Genomic DNA, 25,759 nt, shown 5'->3' on the forward strand with positions numbered 1-25,759 from the left:
TTATTAATTTATTTATTTATGATCATTTTAAGATATGGAAGTGAAGAAGGCAAAACAAAGGGTAGCTGGAGCGATGGGCTTATTAAACTGGCTCTGAATTCATTAAGGAGAGATAAATAGGAAAAACATTAAGACATACAAAAATATTGAAGAAAGTAGACAAAATAAATGATGTAAGGGTTTTCCAGTTTATGCTAAATATAACGGAGAGAAGTATTAACTAGATCAACAGAAAAGGCCAGCCTGGAGAGATTTTTAAAGTACCAAGAGCAAAACTAAAAAGACATTCAAGAAGAACTATAGGAAGTCACAGAAGTGAGATACAAAAAAGAGAAAGAAGTGGATTTCTCATTCTAAACAGTCGTTATTTAGAAGCAATCATTAAGAAAATCATACCCATTGAACACTCCTGAGTTTACAATTATAGTAGGAGAAAGCAATAACCACTTTATATGACATGGTTTAGCAGAAAGAGATTGGCCTTTAGGTGCAGACAGTGCTAGATAACGAAACATGGCTCTACTGCACCACCACTTCCTAGCCTTGTAACTTTAGCAAGTTAAGCCTCTGTGACCCTCTGTTTTGTCTGTTAATGACAGCAATGATACCTACACCTTATAAGACCACTGCATTGGAGGTAATGCACATAAGGTACTTACCACAGCACTAGGTAGGTGCTGCTGTTAAAGTGATAATCATTAATATTACTGGTTTCATAAATATTATGTAGCAAAGGAGTCAGTCAACGAAAATTGATTGGACATGTATTATATGCCAGGGTGGTAGTGGGAGGTGCTAAGAAGATATAAAAGACAACTGCAGACATTTATTTCAAAGGAAGAAAAAAAAAGTCTAGGAAACATGATAAAACATTAGAAAATATTTTAATAGCATTCTATTTTGTACTTTCTTAAAAAGTCTTCTCTCCTTGCTGAGATTGAAGCTTTGAAAATATATAAGACAGCCAGCTTTTTAATGTATCAATACATACCACATGAACACATACTGCAAATGCTAATACCAGCAACATAATGGTCTGTAAGCTAAAGGAAAAAAATTAGCATATATGCAAAAAAGATTGTTATTGGGGCTAATGAGGCAAGGGCAAGTCTAGGTTAGAACTGCCAGGAGGGATCTACAATCCAGAGGCCCATCCAAATCATAGGTACACCTTGGCTCTAAGAACAAGGTACTGGTACAACAGTTTCTACAAAATATGCCCTGCACTCATCAATTCTTGTGATCCAGGAGAAGGAGTGGCCAAAAAGACAAGACCTAAAGAACACACAGCTTCAGCAGGCCAAGGCACCCAAGTGAAAGAGTTCAAAGCTTAAAACACAGAGGTATCTGCCTAGAGGATTTAAAAGGATGAATTAAAATTAAAAGCTCTTATATAATAATATAAACTAAATATATAAATCTCAAATTAACAATTAAAATTATTTCAATTTACCTGATTGCTTAGAATTTCTTTCTTTCCACTGAATATTTTTGCATTTGATCTGGTTTTGTCTCTCTTTTCGGAGTCGTTCTAATCTTTGAGCTTGAAAAGAAATATTATAACTATAAGTTTGTCAATGAAAGTTTACTATAAACAAAGACATAATTAACTACCTTTATATGAATAAAGATGTTTTATATTGCATATGTAGGGAAAAAGTCATAAAATTTTAAAGGTGGCACCCCTGAAAAGCAAATACCAACAAAAACATGAAAATATTCTTGATTTATAATTGAAATTAGAGGATATAAAACATTAATAGAGATCATAAAGATAGTATTAACATGGAAGAGAATAATAAAATGTGAAAACTTCTGTGATTAATATGACATTTCATTATATAAATCATTAATAACGGTCTTAAAGGAATTTTAATGCACAAATGAACTGAAGTGAATATTACATTACAGGAATAAAATTACTGTTATGAATTACTCTACCCGTTTCAAAAATTAAAGATAAATGAACTCAGACTAGACTATTAAAGTTTTAAATATAAAATCCTTTATCTAAAAATCATGAAAATTATAAAATGTCAAAGCTATATAAATTAGCATAGCTTTTCTTCAGTGGGCTGAAACAGTTTATAGGTACTAAAATAAATGATTTGTATCTTTGTAACATTAGTCAAATCTTAAAAAGAACAATTTTTCTTACACAAAATTTTAAGATATGCTGAAAGGATTAAAAAGTAAATTCCCTGGTCGCTAAGACACCTCACAATCCTAATTAATTATTAGCATCCAAGTACTAGCTTAAGAAATTCCAACAACAATAACAAAAGCATCATCTAAAATTGTGCATTTGTGATTATATTACCACTGGCTGATCAACCTTCAAAAGTCAGTGAACTGATCTTTTAAAGAAATACTGTCCAGCATATATTAACAACAGCTGCACACGGAGACTACAATGGAAAAGAAAGTCACAACTGATGTCACCTCTCCAAATTAGTTTCCTCTTTCTAATCTTCAACTTCCTATCCTGGCACAACGCTAATAAAATAAATAAATAAAATAAAGTTTTCTTGCAACCATTTCCAAGATAAGAAATCTTACATTCCTGCCTTAGCCTTGTGGTAGGGAAACACTGAAACTAATCTTGCCAGAAAATTAAACTATGCTGGCAAAAGCATTCTGACAATGTCACTATATCTAACCAAATTCCACGGAAGAAAAATACATTCAATTGCAATTAATAAATGTGAAGGGTACAGCAAAGTAATATAATCATAAAGCTCTCAATTTAGCGGCATTCTCCTACTGAAATCCATTCAACCTGTCATAAAAGATATCATCTCAATAACTTGCAAGGAAGTCAGTTTCAACTACAGAACCGAGAATCAATGGTTCTAAATTATATTCAAACCTTCACTCAAATCCTATTTTGATAAAAGTTCCTTTAGATACTGGGAAATGCTATTAATTATTTTCATCACAAGAGCAAATTATTCTTCGTAGATGTCACAGAATGCTAAATTCTGAACCAAAACCGTAACACGCTTTGCACTGTGAATTGCATCCTGCTCTACCAGCAGTACTCCTTTACATACATTTTACATTTGGACTGTGAAAATAAACATATAAATATTTTCAATGTTCTACTATATATCCTGCCGTTACTTTTCCTGGGAGTTAGCAGGTTATTGCTACTGATTAGGAGATTATATTTTTTGATTGTCTAAAAAAAATAAATTATTTTGTAGAATACCCTGTCATATTTGAACAACTAGATTATAAAGTCTAAATAATTTATCTAAGTAAAGGACTTGGTTTATCACATTGCCCTTGAAATGCTCCCAAAAAACTTAAGCTGGAAAAGGGGAATGATAAGTGTTTCAAAGCTAACGACTAAACAGATATATGCTAAAGTTGAGCATTTTCAAGCCACAATTATCAAAGGGTAGAGATCAACTAAATAAAGGTAATGTATCAAAAACAGGGGCACCTTTTCTAAGCTCACACCCAGTGTAGGAATTCCTCCTAAAAGCAGGCCTAACAAATATTCAGTAGTCTCCCTCCGAACCCCATACCCCGCTACAATTCCTCCAGGGCAAGAACTGTCTCGGGCAGCAGCACCCTTGGCTGGTCAGCTCTCTGTATTAAAGTTTCTTTATCATGTCAACCTGAAATCTGCCTCCAGGTAGTTTGTCTACTGGGAATAATGTTGCTCTGTGAAGATACACAAAACAGTCCACTTCCCTCTCTACACAGTCACTTTTTAGAAACAGAACGCTCCTCTCATAGCCAACTTTTTCACCTATTCTTCCTCTGTCTGCTTCCTTATCCCTCTTCTGTCTACCTCCTTCTAACAGCATCACTCCAGAGACTCTCCCCATTCACAGTCGCAGAGATGGAGAGATTGCTTAGACTCACTGTTAGTGTAATACACACACATTTCTGTTAATGCACAGTAACTTTCCCCATTAAACCCATGCCAACATTATGCATTATTCTATAAGATTGTTTACTGATTTAAAGCTCAGAAGACATGACTAAAAGGCAAGGTTTACCTGTATTTGAGCGTCTTCTAATACCAAAGTCCCAACTTGAGGTAATATCGACTGACTGGGCATATACATAGCCCTGAGTCTCACCATTGCTTCCCTGAATTTCTGACCCACTGTCTCCAGGCATTGAAGGAGGATGAATCTTCTCTAGGTCAACATCATGATCAATGAGAACCATCTCACACATTCCTGTGTCATCACTGGTCACATGTGACTGTCGAATATGAGCTAGAATGATAGTTGGATTGTCCAAGAAGGCCATCCTTTCTGTGGGCCAATTTCCTTAAAAGGCTATTTTCTTCTCTTCATATTGTTTCACGGGCTCACCTGCCTAGAAACACGATGTACACAGCAACATTTAAGAATAAGGCAGAAAATGACTGAATCATTTTTCAAACAAATTCAATGTGGTAAAATGCTACCTTGAAAATCAACATTTGTCCCTGTAGCTAGGAGCTTAAAAGGATTAAGTCCAAGCTGAAAGGAAATCCTTATAAGCTCTAGGGGCTACCATTCTAGTCAATGAGATCTCCATGGTATCAGAGAAGATGGCTTACTCTTTTACAAAACAAGTAACAGTAACTCCTTAGGCCATTCAAAGTACATAACCACTGTTAAAACAATAAATTTTCCTTTCTTTCTCCCTTCATTCCCATGCAGTCTTCTCATTACTTTATAAGGTCATGGGGGAACAAGCTGTATTTTCCTCAAATGATGTGCTAAAGCATGAAACTGTATTTCAGTTTACATTTCCCCCTCCTGCCATATGGTTGTGAAATGTCTAAAAGGGCACAGACAATGCTTCCTGAGTTACCAGGAATTTTACAAAAACGGACCACCAAAGTAATTTTGTTCAATAAATACATTTTCCTTCCTTCTGATTTAAGATAGTATTGTGCTTTTAAAATAAAACTTATTAATCAAACTTGTCGGCTACCAGATTAATTTCTTATTTTAGAAACCTAATTATAAGAACTGCTTCCTGAATCCTGTTAAAACTGTAACAATGTTTATTCTGGGAACAAAATGGTACCTCCTCAGCTAAATGGGAATACTCAACAAAGAAAATATTACAGAATAGTGGTTAGGAAACTAAGGGCCTATAGGCAGAACTGGGTTCAAATCCTGGCCCTATCACTTGCTAGCTATGTGATCTTGGTCAAAATAACTTTAACCTCAGTAAGCCTGTTTTCTTTCTTCATTTGTGAAATGGAGATTGCAGGGAAGAAAGGATATATAGAAGATTAGGTAGGTAAAATGCTCAAAAGAACAGCTGGTACATAATTTAAAATTAGCTGTTATTAGTAATGATGATGCTGATGGTAAAAATATCATTACCAACTTCAGTTTTCAATTCTTGTTTAAAATAATCCTAAAATATATCAACAGTTTATCCTTCTATCATTAAGTTCACAGCAGGTAAAATAAGTGCGTGCTTCCTTTGTAACAGAGGACTCTGCAGGTCATCTGGGTCACCTCCCTCCTCCTCTAAAACCATTATGAAGTGCAAGGAATGTGAACGGTAGACTGAATATGTTCCTAGGAACAGTCCTAGAAGATATTTATTTTTAGAAAGACCTAGAACACCAGATTTTCTTGTCATTTGTTTCTTCTAGAAATGGAACATAGGGGGAAATCTAGTTAAAAAATCATTATAGCTAACTGAAGTTTTAAAATTTTTTGTCTGGCAACATATCCTTCTATTAACCTCACCTGGTGGATCTTAAAGATACTGAGATTCAGAGTAAGTTTGACTAAGGAGCATCTCTGATCAAGTGAATTACATTAATTTTCATTTTTTCCCTTAAATATTCACTAAGTACTTATTTTACACTGAAGCTAATAGGAAATGCAAAGGTGAGTAAGGTATGCCTGAGTCAAAAAGTTTATACCCTAATATAGACTTAGTATATTTCCTAATATCATGGGATTCTTCTAAGTGTCAAATATCTGAGACATTTAGTTGCAGAAACAATAATGTCAGCCCACCACTTTAAGTGTATTAATCAGAAAAAAATTACAGAAATAAAGGGAAGCATTTAAGTTTCACTTGTAAAAATAAGTTCTTATATAACCACAAAGACGTATACAACCATAGATTTAGTTATGACAGTATTTGTTTTGTAACAGAACCATGGAATCACAGATCAACAGATCTACAAACATCTTTGTAGCAATCACGACAAGCATCTTCCCTATGAAAGTGAGGCAACTAGGCACCAGCATAGGGGCAGGTGTTTTCAACTTCATATTGATTAGTTCTCCCCTGCAAAAACAAGGGCTTTCAGTGAGAAGCCACATATTTAATGGGTGTTCTGGCACCAAAAAGTCCAAGGACAAAGCGGCAAAACTATACTGGGGTACCCTCAACAGAATCTTTTTCAGGAAAATGAACCTGTTCCATCACCTCTTATGAAGAAAAGTTATGGGCAAACACTTCTGAAGGCACATACCAACTCCCTAACTATCCTAACAGAACAGAAGCCCCCAAAACGCCCTAACGTGAGCAGATGCCTTCTCTATTAGTACACTATGACTTCATACAGTGAGGAATCTGTAGGAATCACTCGACAAATATTTATTCACTTCCAGTTCTGACAGGGAACTCCCACAGGGCTGCCCTGGGAAACATGTTTTCCACCTCCTATGATGTACTTGAGGATTCGGACTGGAAGTTCCACAAGGACAGGGGCCATAATACCATATCCTTTCTGGCAACAAAGAATCTTACACACAGCTGGAATTCAATAAATGTTGCTGTCTGACTTCCAAGGACTACACAATTTTGTTTCAGAGATAAGTCATATATGAGCATGTCGTGTGTAGGTGTGATTATAAAGAAAGAATTGCTTTTTAAAAAAATTAATACAGGCACAAGAGCTTCTCTACAATGTGCCCTTCAAAATTGTCACCCTTCAAAATTGTCACTATCAACTTATGCCAAAACTACTTTTCACAACCAAAAGAATACGTTTTAAATCACTTGGACAGCAGCAAATTATCATTTGAAGGTAGATTTGATTTCTAAAACAAAAATATTCCAAACAGACAAAAAAGCAAGTTATTTTCTCTGATCAGTTGTGCAAAGGTCAAAGATCTTCAAAACCAAATGCTGGCAGGGGTTCAGAGAAATGGGCACTCTTGTGCATTATAAGAGGGAATGAAAATTGGGACTTTTTAGAAGGTAATTTGGTAGTATATATCAAAGTGTAAAACATGAATACCCTTTGGACAACCCCACTTCTAGGATCTGCTCTAAGGAAATAACTGCAAAAATATTTATCTCAGGATTGTAATACTGAAGATCTGAAAGTAACCTAAATATCCATCAACACTGCATATGCCAGGACACATACATACAACGGAATACTACACAGTAATTAAAAATACTTGGTAAAGAATGGATAAACAAAATGTGGTAAACACATAACAATGGAAAGCTATTGAGCCTTAAAAAGTAAGAAAATTCTAAGACATGCTACAACATGGATGAACCGTAAGGACATTACACTAAATGAAATAAGCTAGTCAGAAAAGGACAAATGCTTCATGACTCCACTTATATGAGGTACCTAGAGTAGTCAGATTCATAGAGACAGAAAGTAGAAAAGTCTTTGCCAGGGGCTGGGGGGAGGGGAGAATTGGGAAGTAAGTGTTTAATAGGTATGTGTCAGTTTGGGAAGATGGAAAAGTTCTAGAGACGAATGGTATTAATGGCACATCAATGTGAATGTGCTTAATGCCACTGAATTGTATACTTAAAAATGGTTAGGGGGCTTCCCTGGTGGTGCAGTGGTTGAGAGTCCGCCTGCCGATGCAGGGGACGCGGGTTCATGCCCTGGTCCGGGAAGATCCCACATGCCGCGGAGCGGCTGGGCCCGTGAGCCATGGCCGCTGAGCCTGCGCGTCCGGAGCCTGTGCTCCGCAACGCGAGAGGCCACAACAGTGAGAGGCCCGCGTACCGCAAAAAAAAAAAAAAAAAAGGTTAAAATGGTAAATTTTATGTTGTACATACTTTACCACAATTTTTTAATGTCCTGTTAAATGCCAGATTAAACAAATTTAAATAGGCTTTTTTCTTGCTGTTTAATTACAGCACTTCTCAAAGTTTTTAAACTACTAATGTATTATATATTGTGACTCTCCAAGAGGGGGTAATCTAGTAACGTAATATATTCCAAATTCCAAACTTATTTGATCCCTAAACATTTTTTCCTCTAGAAACGCTAAAACATATCAATGTATAACTGAGTTTCACAGACATGGTTTAGAGATGCTGCTCTTCACTTTTACAAATGGCCTTGAATGCCTTCCCTGAACGTCACCAATTCTTGACTCTCCGAGATAGTCAATGCTTTTTAATATATACCATTAAGCTATCAGATAAACAATAATTAGATTGTTAGTAGATGTCCTACTTTTCAGATTTTCCCACTTTCTAACTCCAGGTTCCTCAAAGCATAAAGATTTGTTTTACTAAAAATGGAAGCAGGGATTTCCCTGGTAGTCCAGTGGTTGAGAATCTGCCTGCCAATGCAGGGGACACAGGTTCAAGCCCTGGTGCGGGAAGATCCCACATGCCACAGAGCAACTAAGCCCGTGCGCTACAACTACTGAGCCTGTGCTCTAGAGCCCGTGAGCCACAACTACTGAGCCCGCATGCCACAACTACTGAAGCCCGCACGCCTAGAGCCTATGCTCCACAACAAAAGAAGCCCCCGCTCGCTGCAACTAGAGAAAGCTTGCGTGCAGCGCAGCAACAAAGACCCAACACAGCCATAAAAAAAAAAAAGGAAGCAAAAGGGACAACCACAGAGAGTGAGTGGGAGGATAGTAAGAGATGTCCCAAAATGACATGGCCATTTTTAATGTACTGGATGGTCTCCTTTCATACTTCACTCATTCATTCATTCAACAAATATTTATTAAGTTCCTACTGTATGCTAAGTGTGGTTCCAGGTGCAACTTGGATGCTATTACCACTTCACATAACCATTTGATTTGTGTTCACTAATGATCATGTAACCTACCTGTGGTAACCTGAAGCACGTCCTAACAGGGGAGTAAATTTTTAGTGGGCTTAAATGGGTATCAAGTCTTAATATAAGTATATTCTTAATAATAACTTTATACACATACACCCTCCAAACTTTATTTGCAATGTATTATAAAAAAAAACAAAAACAAAAGCATAAGGTACAAGACAGTAAAAAAGTAGATGGGCAAAGGGGAAGTAACTTAATATGAATCCATAAGCCAGTGCATGCCATGTACATTTTATGCAGGTAGAATGGAGAATCCCAGAAGCAAAAAGCAATGATAATAACTAACCTTAACTTATTATAAAAGCTAGACTTGTTGTTCCCTTTTTACATGGATTAATTCATATAATTCTCAAAATAACCCCATAAGATGGTAACTATTTTTACCCCCATTTTATAGATGAAAAAACTGAGGCAAAGTAAGAAACCTGCCCAAACCCAGACAGCTAATAAGTAAATAGAACCAAGTAAATAGAACCAATAAACCCAAGAGCTTGGGATCTTAACCACTCTATAGCCTCTCAAAACAAAGAGGAACAAAAACTACAACAGCTATAATAAACATGATTTTTTTAAATCCTGTTGTTGAATTCCAGGGCCTGAGAGAAATTTGTAGGTCCTTGTGAAAGATGTAAGACAGTAAATGTGTTATGCAGTAGACTAGACCCTTAGCCTTCCCTCCACTAATGCAACAGTGATTTGTACAACAGCAAGAAAGAAGCAGCACACTTAATAATTGTTCAAAACTAAAAATCATAAAATTTTACACATGAAATGAACTCCAGAGATCATCTACTTGTTGACCTGAAACCACAGAGAAGGGTTTACTTTAAATCCCCAGTTAGGTCTAAGTATCTTTCTGAAAATCCCTAGAAATTCATGCAACTTCAGTTACAAAGTCCATACCTAAAATATTGTCTCTTTAAATAACCCCACCAGAAGCAAATGCGCCCTCCTTATACTTCTTCACTCCCTAAGGACCTGAGATAGTAACGTGACTTCAAATGCTCAAGTCCAGCCAGTGGTTGTTCCTGGACTTTCAAAACACTACACACTCACTTCCCTCTGCCAGACAGACTTCAAGCTGCCCTCACCTGCAATCTGTGAAAACTTGTCTGAATAAGCAACAGCCTGGGGCTTCTCAAAGGTCTGCAAACTCCCAATCAAAAATTACTGCTGCCCCATCAATGTGTCATATAAATGTTGGCATGTTAATTGTGTATTTATAAGATTGTTAATGGTTAGTTAATTTACCTCCCACACTATCATTGTACTTGAAATGATTTAAAGTCTGCTGAGGGAGTTAACAACATGTAACAGCAGATGCAAGATTTTTTTTTTTTTTTACCTTTCCACACTGTACCCCGACTTCATGCTATTAGCATTAGGCAAGTTGAACCTGATTCCTACACAAGATTCCTTAAGAATGTTATGGAAGCACTCACATTTATTTTGCACAACAAGAAATGATCACAAGTTAGAAAAACAAAGCCTTTTTATTATGTACATTTATAAAAACCAACAGACCCGGTTTTTTACTAAGATTTCAAAGTTCTTTGATCTAATTAAAGTTCAGAATTCATAACCCCTGGAGTTAGAAAATAAGTGAAATGACCATTAAAATAAAATGCACTTTATTGATTTTAAATCTCTTTTTCTAACTCTCTCCAATTTAACTCTAAATTAAATATTCATTTATTTTTTAGAAGAGTAAAATTGAGCCATTTTTTCCCCTCGGGGAATTAAAATCTTCTCCATGTGAATATGCCTAATTTAATTAAACAGTAAATAGTGAGACCTTTTATCTGGAGAGCTTAATTTTTCCCTTCACATTTTTATTTCTATACTTTGACTAAAAGTACTTACTAGACCAAATTACAACAACAGAAAACAAATGCTTGTATCTTCTTTCGAATAATATGGAATTCATTCACTAAACATCATTGAGAACTAGGCACTGGGACTCCTACAAAAAGGTACATGAACACTGGCCTGCATCCTCCAGAGGCTTACAGGCTTCAGCAGATGAGCTATGTCGTGTACATACATAACAGTAATATAAGGCAATATACTACCCATCAAATAAGACACTAAGACAATATATTTTCCAAGAGACAAAAAAGTTACAGAAGGCTTTAGGAAGGAAGAAGGTGGCATTTAAGGATGGGCAGGCTTTCATTAGGCAAAAACACAAGGAGAAGAGTAACAGATGACAATTACTGAGCTTCTTACTATCAGCTGTACTTTTCATGTAACAACATATTTCATCCTTACTACCACCCCAGAAAGTAGGTATTACTATTACCCCCATTTTATAGATTATTAAAAAAATTAAGGCTTAAAGGCATTAAGTAACTTGCCCAAGGTCACTTGGTAGATTTTTGAGTCTTTGCAGCTCCTCCCATCACTGGGCTCACTTGTAATTTGCTGTGACCAACAGAATGTAGTTGAAGTAATGTGGGACTGCTGAATCTCGGTCTCAAGAGACTTTGCAGCTTCTGCTACAGCCTTCTTTGGACCATATTTGAATCATGGGAAGAAGCTCGGGATAAAAGACCAAATGCAGAGAGGCTCAGCTATCGATCATTCCAGCTACTGTGATGCCACCCCCCACCGTGAGTGACTGAGGCCATCTGGGACCAGCCAGACCCTCACCAATCTACCAGGAGACCAGGTCTCCTCTCCTATCAAATGTCTCCTGTGGACAGAGGGAAAGGGACCCTGGCCCTTGATTTTTCTTTCCTTGTACCACTAACCTCCACCTGAAATGTCTCTGAATCTTACCATCTGCCAAGACCCAGTTAAAGGGAGACTGGTACAGTACAGGGCCTCTCAAACTTGTCCACGGACACACCTGAAGGGCAGAGGAGAGTAACCATAAATCAAGGTAAGAGAGAACCTAGGGGGAGCCACGTAAAGCAACATGCTGTAAGAAATTTATTTTTAGAATTCATTCATATTTTGCATTCTATCCTATAACATACTGAACCTGTATTTGTTTCAATAGAAAAAAATATTTTACCTTTGAATATAGTCACTAAAACTGATAGTCCAGGAAGATGTGCCTTGCTTACTTTGTGGCTTCCAGGACCGACTGGCACATACTGAGATTCTCACAACCCCATTTTGAACAGCAAGGTCTACTGGAAAAACACAGACTTTGGTGTCAGAAATACCTGATTTTCTGAAGGTAAAATGGTCCTTTATCAACGGATAACTCAAGATCTAAATATTGCTCAAAATGTTTCCTACGACAAGTATGGAGAACAACCATAATTAATAATAACACCAAACTGTATATAAAGTTCTAAGCACAACTTAGACTAAAATCAATATTATAAAGCAGTTATTACAAAACAATCAGTATTTCCAGCGTTTTGAAATACTTGTTTATTATTTGAAATTATTGTTATTAGCAATAGCTGTGAAACTTCAGACAACCTAACTACCCACCACCTCCACAACTCCAAAGCTGCCATCATTTCTGGCTGTTACAAGAAATCTGCCAGTTTGGTGCAATGTAGCCCTAAATTATTTTTCCAATGGGTGTTGTCTCTCTGAGATAACAGATTTGATTGACACTTGTTATGATAAACAAATAATTTTAGGTTTTACTTTAAGATTCCAGGTAAAAATGTTTATAGTTTTACCTAAAGAAACGAATAATGCCAAAGAAACTAGACTGCTTCTCCATGTGAAATTACCAGTGTAAGAGCTGAAACCATAAGTAACACTCAACCGCTACCATTCATTGATTTCATTCGACAAATATTTATAAAGCACTTACTATGTGCCAGGCACCAGAGACACAATGCTGAGCAAAATAATTTGAAAAGACCTGGCTACTGCCTTCATGGAGCTAAAAGTACATATGGCAGTCAACATTTTAATATGGCTCCAGAAATTCTTCTCTTGATATCCATGCCTCTGTGTTATTCCCTCGAGTGTGGGTGGAACCTGACTTGCTTCTAGCCAAGAGCATAGCAAAAGTGATGGAAAAGTCATTCCCTTGATGACTTTGTTACATAAGACTTCATCCTAAGCAACCCGGGAGAGAGATTTTAAGCCAGAGATTTTCCTGCCGGTATTGAAAAAGCAAACAGCCATGTTATGGAATTATAAGGCAAGAATCTGAGAGCAGCCTCTAGGAGATGAGAGTGGTCGCAGCCAACAGGTAACAAGGAAATGGGGACCTTAGGCTGGAGTCCACTGACACCTTAATTTCATCCCTTTGAGACCCTCAGCAGAAAACCCAGCTGAGGGAATTCACTGGCTGTCCAGAGGTTAGGACTCCACGCTTCCACTGCTGGGGGCCTGGCTTCAATCCCTTGCCAGGGAACTAAAATCCCACAAGCTGCGTGGCGCAGCCAAAGAAAAAAGAAAGAAAGAGAAAAAGAAAAAAAAAAAAGAAAACCTAGCTGAAGCCATGACTCCTGACCCACTGAGAGATAATAAATTTGTGTTGTTTTAAGCCACTAAGTTTGCGGTCATTTGTTAGGCAACAACAGAAATGAAAATAGTGCAGGAAAACAGCCTAAGCCCCTTCACCTTCACATACATTTAGGACTCTTTACAACCCAGTTTCATTCATCTGCCCCTTCTTCCCAGAAGGCAACTCCCAGGAGTATTCTGAACACAATCTAGCCTTTGGTAATGAGACTTCCTTTGTGTGAGATGTACCTTTATCCTCCAATACAAACCTTCTTCTAAGTCTAACTCAAACATTTCTTCCTCTGTGAACCCTTCTCCAATTCCCAGGGTCCAAACTGTTTTTTTTTTTTAATATATAAATTTATTTATTTATTTATTTTTGGCTGTGTTGGGTCTTTGTTGCTGTGTTGGGTCTTTGTTGCTGTGCGCGGGCTTTCTCTAGTTGTGGCGAGCAGGGGCTACTCTTCATTGCGCTGCGCGGGCTTCTCACTGCAGTGGCTTCTCTTGTTGTGGAGCATGGGCTCTAGGCGCACGGGCTTCAGTAGTTGTGGTGCTTGGGCTTAGTTGCTCCGTGACATGTGGGATCTTCCCGGACCAGGGCTTGAACCCGTGTCCCCTGCCTTGGCAGGTGGATTCTTAACCACTGTGCCACCAGGGAAGCCCCGCAAACTGTTTTTCTTTGTTTTGTTTTGTTTTTTTGCGGTACGCGGGCCTCTCACTGTCGTGGCCTCTCCCGTTGCGGAGCACAAGCTCCGGACGCGCAGGCTCAGCGGCCATGGCTCACGGGCCTAGCCGCTCCGTGGCATGTGGGATCTTGACGGACTGGGGCACAAACCCATGTCCCCTGCATCGGTAGGCAGACTCTCAACCACTGTGCCACCAGGGAAGCCCCCGCAAACTGTTTTTCTTTGTTTTGTTTTGTTTTTTTGCGGTACGCCGGCCTCTCACTGTCGTGGCCTCTCCCGTTGCGGAGCACAAGCTCCGGACGCGCAGGCTCAGCGGCCATGGCTCACGGGCCTAGCTGCTCCGTGTCATGTGGGATCTTGACGGACTGGGGGACGAACCCATGTCCCCTGCATCGGCAGGCAGACTCTCAACCACTGCGCCACCAGGGAAGCCCCCGCAAACTGTTTTAAAAGCACTTTATTTCTACCTTTAATACAGTTAGTTGTATGAATATCGTGTTTAAGGAATTGCCAATTTCAAATTTTTTAATGCCAAGGATGCTGCTAAACATCATACAATGCACAGGACAGCACCCACAACAAAGACTTATACCCCCCAAAATGTCAATATCAATAATGCGGAGGTTGAGAAATCTTGCAGTGATGTGTTGTTTGAAGCCACTAAATCTGTGGTAATTTCCAACCTCCGAATGGTTTCATTAATACCAAGATTAATACATACATATACAACTTTGCTACTAAAATCTATGCTCAAATCTTCGAAGGTGCTAAACAAAGTTCAACTCCTAGCATCTGTTTTCTGAAATTTTATCCTACCCTATGGAGAACCACAGCTCAAATTGCTACAATAAAGACAAGTTACATTCCTCCAAACTTATAACTTGACCTGAAGACTGTCACCTGGCCTCCTGCTACTCATTCTTCTAAATCCAGATCAATGGTCAATTCTCTCGGGAAACCTCCCTGATGAATCCCACAGACCAGGTTAGCTGCTCCCATGTGGTCCCACTGTACTGCACTTCATCACTACTTCTACCAAATAATTAATCCAGCACATTGCCTGTTAGTAATAGGTGCTAAGTGTTTGTTGAATTTATTCATTCAACAAATACTTGTTGAATGCCTCCTGTGTGCCAGGCACTATTCTAGATGCAGAGAGTACAGCAGAAAACAAAGCAGACAGAAAGTCCTGCCCTCATGGAGTTCACATTCTAATGAAGGAGACAAACAAAATAGAGAATTAAATTATACAATAAGTTAGAAATGCTATGGAGAAAAGTAGCACAGAAAAGAGAGCTGAGGCATGCTAGGTAGGTGGAGCCACAGCTGCAATTGTAAATAAAGTAGTCAAGGGATGCTTCACTGAGAAGGTGACATTTGAGAGTTAACCCTTGAAGATGAAAGAACAAGCCATATGGATTTCTGAGGGAAGCGTGTTGCCAAGCAGGGGGAGTATGCCTGGCACTAAGTATCAAGGAGCCCAGCAAAGAAGCAAGTAGTAGAGGATGAGGTCTGAAGAGTGGGGAGAAGTGAGTAGAGCATTACAGGCAATTCTAAGCACTTTGCTTTAATTACAAGTAGAAAGGAGAATCACCTGAAGACTGTGAGCAGCAATATGATCTAACTCACATTTTAAAAAGTATCTCTCCGGGGACTTCCCCGGTGGCGCAGTAGTTAAGACTCCGAGCTCCCAATGCAGGGGGCCTGGGTTCAATCCCTGGTCGGGGTACTAGATCCCACATGCATGCCACAACTAAGTTTGCATGCCGCAAGTAAGGAGCCCTCAAGCCACAACTAAAGGAGCCCTCAAGCAGCAACTAAGGGGCCCACCTGCTGCAACTAAGACCCAGCGCAACCAAATAAATAAATAAATATTTTTTTAAATAATAAAAAATAAAAGTATCTCTCTGGCTGCTTTGTTAAGGAATGAATAAATGAATGAATGAATAAACAAAGAAACTAATCACACTTAAAAAAATAATAATGACTGTCTGTATGTTGGTTTTCTCTTCTAAACTCTCAACTCCTTAAGCACGCTGTCTTAATCATCACTGTACTGCCAGTTTCTAGTAGAAAGTGGCTGGCATCCAGCAAGGGCTCAGTGTGCAATAAACAGACAAAACAAATCTTTCCTGTTCCCAAAGGGTGGCGCCATGATTTTCAAAAACAAAAAAGGGCCCTTATCCATGGTGCTGGTGCAGTAGATAGCTCTCCTGCTACAGTCTAAGATTTATTTTCCTTTTACTGTCTCCTCAATATTTGAAGTTTGCTTAACCAAGTAGAAGATTTCAATAGTTATGTTTCCACTTACCTGGCTCTCAGGTTAACCACATCATCAACTGAGGGAAGCAACATAGTTTATTGCAAGCACCACTCAGGAAACCTGACTTCCAATTCCCTAATTACCAGGGACCTAATTACATGGCCTTGGACAAGTTACCTCTTTAAAACTCTTTAAACCTGTTTTACACATCAGTCCATTTTTTGCATCTGTTAAATGGGGAGGATGAACTATAAGAAGGGCCTTTTCAGCTCTCAAATTCTATTCCAATCACGTGCGAGGTGGAGGAGGTGGAGGAGGAGGATGTAATCGCGTGTTCACCCAGGGTTCAAGTAAAAAGGTTTGCGTGTTTTGCTTCATACTGTTTTCCCTCAAAGGCCAGAAGAATTCCACTGCATGTTTTACTTATATCATGGTGCCGTGGTTCACACTCTAAGAACAGAGGTATGAGGAATTCCTTTTTTGACAAAGATTTTAATAGCATCAAGATTTTGGCAGCAAACCCTCTCAAAGGTAAACCACACTGACTGATTTGAGTGAGCACTATCATACCTTTGTCTAAAAAATGCTATTATGTATGGAAACTGGTTCCTAGAACTACAAGCGCTGAAGTTAGTAAACACATCTGGAATTCCAGGTTACTGCCTGTAGCCTGCCTAGGGACTAGCTATGGGATGATTTCAAGTGAGTTGGGTGCCTCTGCCTCTGTTCCCTCAGCAGTGAAATATTCATTCATAATCTATGTGCTACTTATCCACCTCATAGGGATACTTACAAAAAGTAAAAAAGCACTATTCAAATCCAAGATGCAATATTCTTGACTCTTCCTGCTCTAGCTACATTTTTTTGGAGGGAAAATAAGCTGTCAACTATCAAACTCATTTATTCAACTCCTAATGAAGGAAGGGCAGCATAAAATAATCTAAACAGATATTTTATTCTAAACAGATAACCCCCAAACTATTTTTCTGTGACTGTGAAAGGTGCTTTGTACTTTCATTTCAATGGCACTTTCATAACCTCAATAAATGGTAACTGTTATTATTATTAACAAAACTGCACTAACTTTGCCAAGTATTTTTTATATCTTCTAGATTACCTTTTTAAAAAAACTATTACCAGATGGATCAAACATGAGGATAGAGCAGCAGGACTGGCTTCATTCTGCCTGTAATGTTATACAGTTAGGGGGGCAGTGTTTCACAAAATACACTTTAAGTAGAACAATTAATTCTCTGATTCCAGAAGGTTGCTTATTTATTTACACTTACATCACTTACAAAACTGTTAGAGGTGGACTCTATTACCATTTATGTTTTACAAATCAGTAAACTGAGGCACGGACTTGCCCAAGGCCCCATAACTAGTGAGAGGTAGAGCCAAGATAAAACCTAGGCAGCCTGGCTCCACAACCCCTGCTCGGAAGAGCTATTATATGCTGCCTCGAATTTCCAGGTTAAGTCCATTTCATCACACGTTGAATCCTCTTCTCTCACTAGTCTAGATATGGGTCGGACCTACCTGTTCATTCAAGAAATTCAACTAGTGTGAATACATGCTGGGAATTAGGAGTATAAAGTAACAAGTCATAGTCCCTATCCCCAAAAGGCTTACAGTCAAGCAAGAAGAAAAATACAAAAATGGCCACAATAAAGGATGAGAGCAATGCTGGAGGATTCTATATAACAAAGTACTACGGAAACGCAAAGGAAAGCTATCTAAAGGAAACTGGATACTCAGACAAGGCTACACAGAGGTGACTAAGATCAAGGTAATGGAAGTGATCACTTCCAACTTAGTCACCTTAAGATAGGGGCAAGACGGAGCAGGCAATTAAATAATCTATAATGCTGGCTCCTTGTTCAATAATGTTTAAAATAAAATGTGCTCCCGATCTGTCCTATGAACTGCAGATTAACATCAGGCCATGCATAGGTTACTGCAGTAGCAGGGAGAAGATAACCAACCTTTGGAGTGGGGGAAGTGGAGGGAATCAGGAAGGTTGGGAAAAGGGACACAGGAGAAACTAAGAGCATCAGACTGCCTAGGTTCAAATCTGGACTCAGCCACTCACTCACCATGGGACCTAGGGAAAGTAACAATTTCTGTGCCTCCGCTTCCTCATCTATAAATGGGAACAATTTTGGTGCCTATCTCATAGGATTATTGTGAGGACTGAAAGAAATCATATATGTTATGTGTGTATAAAAGCACCAGGACCATGGTAAGCACTATACAAATGTTTACTATTATTGTTATTGCTATTATTCCCTGGTCTAAAATGAATCTTCAAAGATGAATCATTCATCCAGCTTCTTTCAAAGAGAAAAGGCACTAAAATAACATATAGCAGAACATGTAGCTGGCAACTAGAACTACCAGGAGTTCAAAGCTGCTGTTTAGGTTAGCATTTCAGAGAGACTGCTCTGGCAGCTGCACAGAAAATTAATCTGATGGACAAGACACAAGATTAGTTATGAAGCTGTGACTATAGCTCAGGGAAGAGATGATGAAATCCAAAGTAAGGCATTGAAAGATAGGCCTATGAACTTAAGAAATAGTTTTAAAAAATATTTAGGAGATAAAATTGGTAGAACTTGGTGACTGAGTGGATGTGGAGGGTTAAGGAGAAGGCGAAAGTTTATGGCTTGTATGACAGCACCAACAAATGAAACTGAACTGAAAAGTAGGAACAGCTTAACAGGGAGAGGGGAAATGAGGAACTATGTTTCAGACACAATGAGCTTGAGATGTCTATGGATTACCCAAACAGAGATCCATCATGATACAAACCTAACAGCCCAGGAGAAAGGTTTGAGCAAATCTGGGACAACAACATATAACTGACACATGAAGGACAGGCAAACCTGAAGCCTAGGAGAAAGATCTGAGCAAATTTGGAAGACATTAACATATAAATGACAGATGAAGCCATGGATGTGAATGAGCTTACCCAGGGAAAATATGCAAGGAAACGAGCAGTAACCTAGTGACAAAACCCAAGGAACAGTAAAACAGTCCTCTCAGTATATGCAGGTTCGGCATCCGCAGATTCAACCAACTGCAGATTGAATTTGGTTGGTTGGGTGAATGCACAGACACAGAACCCAGGATGTGGAAGGCCGACTGTACTACGCCATTTTACATGAGGGACTTGAGCATCTGTGAATTTTGGTATCCTCTGGGTCCTGGAACCAATACCCTGCAAATACAGGAGGATGACTGTAGTTAAAGGATGAGCCAAGGAAAAGAAACCCCCCAAAATCTCCAAAAATCAACTCAACCTTGGCCTAGATTCTAAAGTTAGGATCTGTGCTGTGGAAATTCACAAATATCTAAGCAGTTACAGTCATCCCTCAGTAAACCTGGGGGATTGTTTCCAGGACCACTGCAGATACTAAAATCTGTGGATGCTCAAGTCCCATAGTTGGCCCTCCCTCCTCCGCATCCATGGTTCCACATCCACAGATCCAACCAATCACAGATCCTGTCGTACTGTATTTATTGAAAAAAAAATCCACATGTAAGTGGACTGGTGCAGTTCAAACCCATGTTGTTCAAAGGTCAACTGTACTTTCTTCACTGGCTTTTCCCTCTCCCTGCATGTCCTAGTAAGAAGTTCCAACTACTGGATTGTGGAGTCCTTGAGAAGAAAGGACTAGAAGCCTTATTTGGCTTCCTGTCACTAACGTCCAATATGAGGCCTGGTACACATATGCTTGTAAAGTGAATGTAGTTGAAGAGATAAAATTGGAGAATTTCCCATTCATCAAGACAAAAGGGCTCATGGAATGCCTAGGGTTGCTTCCAGCCCAGACCAGAGCAATAGAAAGCCTGAAGAAAGTGAAAGCAGAAAGGCGGCAGACCTTATACACTGCTGGAGGGAATGTAAAATGGTGCAGCCACCTGTGAAAACAATTTGTCAGTTCCTCAAGCTGTTAAACAGAGTTACCTTATTACCCAGTAATCCACTCCAAGGTAATACACCCAATAGAACTGAAAACATATGCTCACACAAAAACTTGTACAAGAATGTCCGCAGCAGTATTATTCATAATAGCCAAAGAGTGGGAACAACCCAAACCTCCATCAACTGATGAACAGATAGGCAAAATGTGGTACTTCCATACAATGGGATATTATTCAGCAATAAAAAGAAATAAAGTACTGGACTTCCCTGGTGGCACAGTGGTTAAGAATCCGCCTGCCAATGCAGGGGACATGGGTTCGAGCCCTGGTCCGGGAAGATCCCACATGCCGCAGGGCAACTAAGCCCGTGCGCCACAACTACTGAGCCTGTGCTCTAGAGCCCGCGATCCACAACTACTGAGCCCTCGTGCCACAACTACCGAAGCCCGCGCGCCTAGAGCCCGTGCTCCGCAGCAAGAGAAGCCCCCGCAATGAGAAGCCTGCGCACCACAACGAAGAGTAGCCCCCACTCACAGCAACTAGAGAAAGCCTGCGTGCAGCAGCAAAGACCCAACGCAGCCAAAAATAAATATATAAATAAATTTATTTAGAAAAAAAGAAATGAAGTACTGATATATGCTACAATATGGATGAACCTTGACAATATTATGCTGAGAAGCCAGACACAAAAAGCCACATATTGTGTGATTCCATTGATATAAAAGGTTCAGAATAGGCAAATCCATAGATACAGGAAGTAGATTAATGATTGCCAGTGGCTAGCGGAGGGAGAAATGAGGAGTGAGTGCTAATGGGTATGGGGTTTCTTTGGGGGTGATAAACCATTAAAGTGTACACTTTTAAAAGGGTAAATGTTATGATACATGAGTTATATCTCAATTTTAAAAGGGGGTGGTGTAGAAACACAGAGAGGCTAGAATCCATGCTGCACCCTAGAATTTCTTCTAGTTCAGGTGATTCCAACACAAGGATACCAACAAATCACTTAACTGAACAGTACTGGTGACAGTAACCATAAAATTTTTTTAAACAATTTGTAAAACAAGTTGATTACATCAAAGAGATGTCAAATTCCTCACCCAAGAATCAGAGATTTCAAGACTTTTCCCCTGGGGAAAGGAGGAGAACTTTCTATACATTAGTGACCTTGTGTGGAGGTAGCCGATCTACATTTCTAATTGGGGGAGATTAAAGCCTAGTGCCAGAAAACACAACAGAACTTGTGACTTTGTTGAAGCAAGCACTCCTACACTGAGCAGCTTTTCCTACCAAAGCACCAGACACTGCTTTAATCCACCCCAGAGCTGGGCCTGGGAAGTCACAGAGTTTACACAATGCCTCTATCAGCAACCTACTGAGCTACTGGTCCTTGGGGAGCAATTCTCCTCTTCACTTTGGAATAAAAAAGGGAGGGGGACACAACAAGGAAGACAACATGGCATGACAGATAACATAAAGGCTTTGGAAAGCTTGTGTGTGCTCCCAATTCTACCACCCAGTAGCTGAGAAAACTGGCAAAGTCACAATTCCTCTGGACCTCAGTAAGACATTATCTCATACCTCACAAAGCTGCTCTCACAAGGTAGGGCCCAACAGTGACACTCAAATATTAGTATTCTCCCCAATTCACCAAAAGGAAAACTAGTTGCTAGTACTGTATATTTGGGGGTCATATTGGAAAATAAGGCTCATGGACCTCTTCTCTATGAGGTACTTAAACACATATTCTCATACTTAAAATTAGGAAACAAATAGAATGTCCAAATTTGAATCCTTGACTCCTTTCTGTGAAGCCTACCGCCATTTAATTACCAATACTATGCATCTCTCCTCTCTCTAGATTTCATTCATTCTCTTTCTCTCCATTATTCAATCCCATCTTCTCTCACCTAGGCTATAGCAATTGCTTCCTAACTTGTCTTAAGACCCTTCAATAACGTCCCAAACTCTTTAATATAACTGAACTTGCTTCCTCTGCAGCCCCATCTTCCATTTATCCCCTTTGTTCTTTCTACTCTAGCCATTCTCAACTTTTAGTGTTCTTCCAACCTTTAAAACCGTTCTCTCCTTACACCTGGCTTAAACATCACTTTCTCCTTCACCCTTCAGATCCCAATTTAGACAGCACCTGCCTGGAAGGTTTGACCTTATCAAGTCTAGGGTAGGTAGGTACTCCTCCATACTCACCTTGACTCTCATTACTCTGACACTTCTCACACTAGGCTTTACTCCTCAAACTACACTGCACTTCCGTTACTAGGCTGCAAATCCCACGAGCACTGGGTCCGTGCCTGTAGTTTTCATTGCTCGATTCCCAGACATATGACTAATGCCCAATATACATTCAGTTAATGCTGACTGAATAAGTGAATGACTACAGTTAAGCAAAAAACTTAACTGACTAAATAGAACATTTTGCATGTAATATTTTCTTCATATAAAATATTTTTTTAATTTTGAAGAAAATTACAGATACAGCCAAATCCAATTTTTCATAACAACCATGGGGAAAAGGGCTTAAGCACACATGTACTTTCTACAACTTTAACCACTAATACTAAATATAATCAAAAGGAGGTAAACTACTACCCCAGGGGGAATGGTACCCCTAACATTGTTCAGTTTTAGGACTTAAATCTCCTTAACTGGAAAGAGTGGTAAAAGTATATATAATGCAAATTACAAACATTATTGTCAAATCTTGCACTGGAGTAAAAATAAGCCGAAATTTTTTTTTGCCAGCCCACTTCTCCCCCCTCCAAAAAAGAATGTCCACATACTTGATAGAAATACCACTTAACTCCAAATAGCTCACCAAGTGAAGGTTACTGTGAAATACTTCAAATTCCATAAGCACTGAGGACTGCAAAGACTGTGGGAAGAGAATGTTCCAAGCACCAACTAATGATCAGAAGGTACAAATGAAATAAACTCTGATGCATGATGACTATCTAAGGAAGTCTAAACTGAAGACTGAATATATTTGCTCTGAAATCATTAACCAAGCTTCAGCTTCTGAAATACATTAAAAATACTTAACACATTTTATGTCTCAAGTACAAGTGACAGAGATTTATTATTAAAGATAACTAGTTTCCTTCGCCTAGTTTAGATATATATAAATCTCTATCACATTTCAGACTTCATTTTTGTATTTTGGATTTTTTCTTAATACAAACAATTTCAATCCTTATCATGTGCTTGTTCCCTATGCTAATGAGAACACTAGTTATACCAACTCAGAATTTTTATTATCATTTTGGGGATGTGACCACCCTTTTTATTCTGTTCATATTTTAACTCAGCAACTTTAATCCTGCGATCAGAGCTTCATTAGCTTGTAAACAAACTGTTTCTCAGGTAAACTGAATTGCCCCACCTCAGTATCTTAAGCAAATAAATAAGCACAAAAAAGGCAGAGATTATAAATTGGGGCAGACAAATCTGTATCTAGCCCCACGCTGGTAAAGAGCATTCTATCAATACAGTGAAATGCTAATCTCCTAATTAACAACCTAATTAGGTAATTATGGCTTTGCAGAGGGATGCCGAAATGAAATATGACAACATGGTCACCTCTTTATATGGCACCTGTGGGCCTTTTCAGCTGTCACTGCAAAGAGTGCAATATCAATTTGAACAGATGACAAAGTGCTGTCATTTTTCATTCTGATAATATACAGAATGCTTTGGACAGAAGCAGTTTACAAAATGAAACATCTTGCCTGGTATTTTCCTAATTTAAATATGCTCAAATACTTTGTTAAATTTTTGCATGCTTTTGTATATACGAGAATTACCACACACACTTAAAAAAAAACCTAGACATCATGCTTAACGGTACAAGCTGAAACTACTGCAATTTCATTTAGGAAGTATATAATTAGAAAAGAGTAAAAGACACAATTCTTCATGACATTTTAATATTCATACATCCTGAATACTGCTATCACAAAAAGTAAAATTCAAACTTTGATCTTTAATTTTTTTCTTACAAAATTTTTCAAAAGTGAGATAGAAATTCACACTTACACTTTTCCATACCAAAAAAGCACTTACCAAGATACAAATATTCAACTCACAAAAAAACCTCTATATACCAATGACCAGCCTTACGAATAATAGGCATGTACTCTTTCTGAAAGACAGAGCTGTCACAGGGCTACTCACTGACCCACTGGCCACTAAAGAGGTGATGGTAGCACTGGGACACTGGTACCACCTACACAAATATGACTCTTCTTTCAAGATATTTTTGAGGAGGAGAGGAGAACCTCAACATCATGTATGTCAAGATACAGGAAACCATATCCTAAGTGTAAAACAACTGAGGTTAAAACTAACTTGAAAATACAATCTTATTGGGTTAGCCAAAAAGTTCTTTCGGTTTTTAAGTAAAAATAAAAGATATTTTTCATTTTCACCAAGAATTTTATTGAATAACATATTCACTGTTTTGTTTCACTACCTTCTGCCATTTTTCAGGCAACTGCATAATTCCATCTTCCCAAAACTTTTTATCTTTTTGAGCAAAGAACTGTTCCAGGTGCCTTTTACGGTCTTCCAGGGAACTGAAATTTTTTCCATTAAGAGGATTTTGTAAAGACCAAAGTAAATGGAAATCCAAAGGCGCAATGTCTGGTGAATATGGCAGATGAATCAGAACTTCCCAGCCAAGCTGTAACAGTTTTTGCCTAGTCATCAAAGAAACATGCGGTCTTGCGTTATCCTGATGGAAGATTATGCGTTTTCTGTTGACTAATTCTGTATGCTTTCTGGCGAGTGCTGCTTCAGTTGGTCTAATTTGGAGCAGTACTTGTTGGAGTTAATCGTTTGGTTTTCCAGAAGGAGCTCATAAGAGAGGACTCGCTTTCAATGCCACCATATACACAACATCACCTTCTTTGGATGAAGACCGGCTTTTGGTGTGGTTGGTGGGGGTTCATCTCGCTTGCCCCATGATCTCTTCCGTTCCACACTATTGTACAGTATCTACTTTTCATTGCCCATCACAATTTGTTTTAAAAACGGAATATTTTCATTACGTTTAAGTAGAAAATTGCATGTGGAAATATGGTCACGAAGGTTTTTTTCGCCTTAGGTGGAATCCAAACATTCAAGTGATGAACATAACCAAGCTGGTGCAAATGATTTTCAGCGCTTGATGTGGATATTTTGAGTATGTCGGCTATCTCCCGTGTGGTATAACGTTGATTGTTCTCAATGAATGTCTCAATTTGATCGTTATCAACTTCAAATGGTCTACCTGACGGTGGTGCATCGTCCAGCGAGAAATCTCCAGAATGAAACTTCGCAAACCACTTTTGACACGTTCGATCAGTCACAGCATCTTCTTCATACACTGCAGAAATCTTTTTT

The 25,759-nt window shown here is 38.7% G+C and overlaps 1 protein-coding gene across 7 annotated transcripts in view; it reads right to left on the reverse strand.

The window, feature by feature from the left end:
* MAPKAP1 (MAPK associated protein 1) overlaps positions 1-25,759 on the reverse strand; it is a 230,645-nt gene that overhangs the window by 199,321 nt on the left and 5,565 nt on the right. For 4 of the 7 annotated variants that reach the window (XM_022578740.3, XM_022578739.3, XM_022578737.3 and 1 more), the window contains exons 2-3: positions 4,014-4,341; positions 1,454-1,543 (exon numbers count right to left, since the gene is read on the reverse strand). The exons of 1 other annotated variant lie outside the window; for it this stretch is intronic. In XM_022578740.3, coding sequence (XP_022434448.1) covers positions 1,454-1,543; positions 4,014-4,272 — 349 coding nt within the window. In that variant the 5' untranslated portion in view covers positions 4,273-4,341. Of the gene's footprint in view, positions 1-1,453; positions 1,544-4,013; positions 4,342-11,836; positions 11,907-25,759 lie in introns of all 7 variants that reach the window. 2 more of the 7 variants (XM_022578738.3, XM_089913750.1) reach the window with 2 other exon arrangements.

The sequence above is a fragment of the Delphinapterus leucas genome, chromosome 6 (genome assembly GCF_059928025.1).
Source record: "Delphinapterus leucas isolate spDelLeu-1000000601 "Yukka" chromosome 6, BTC_Dleu_Yukka2, whole genome shotgun sequence".
Taxonomy (NCBI): Eukaryota; Metazoa; Chordata; class Mammalia; order Artiodactyla; family Monodontidae; genus Delphinapterus; species Delphinapterus leucas.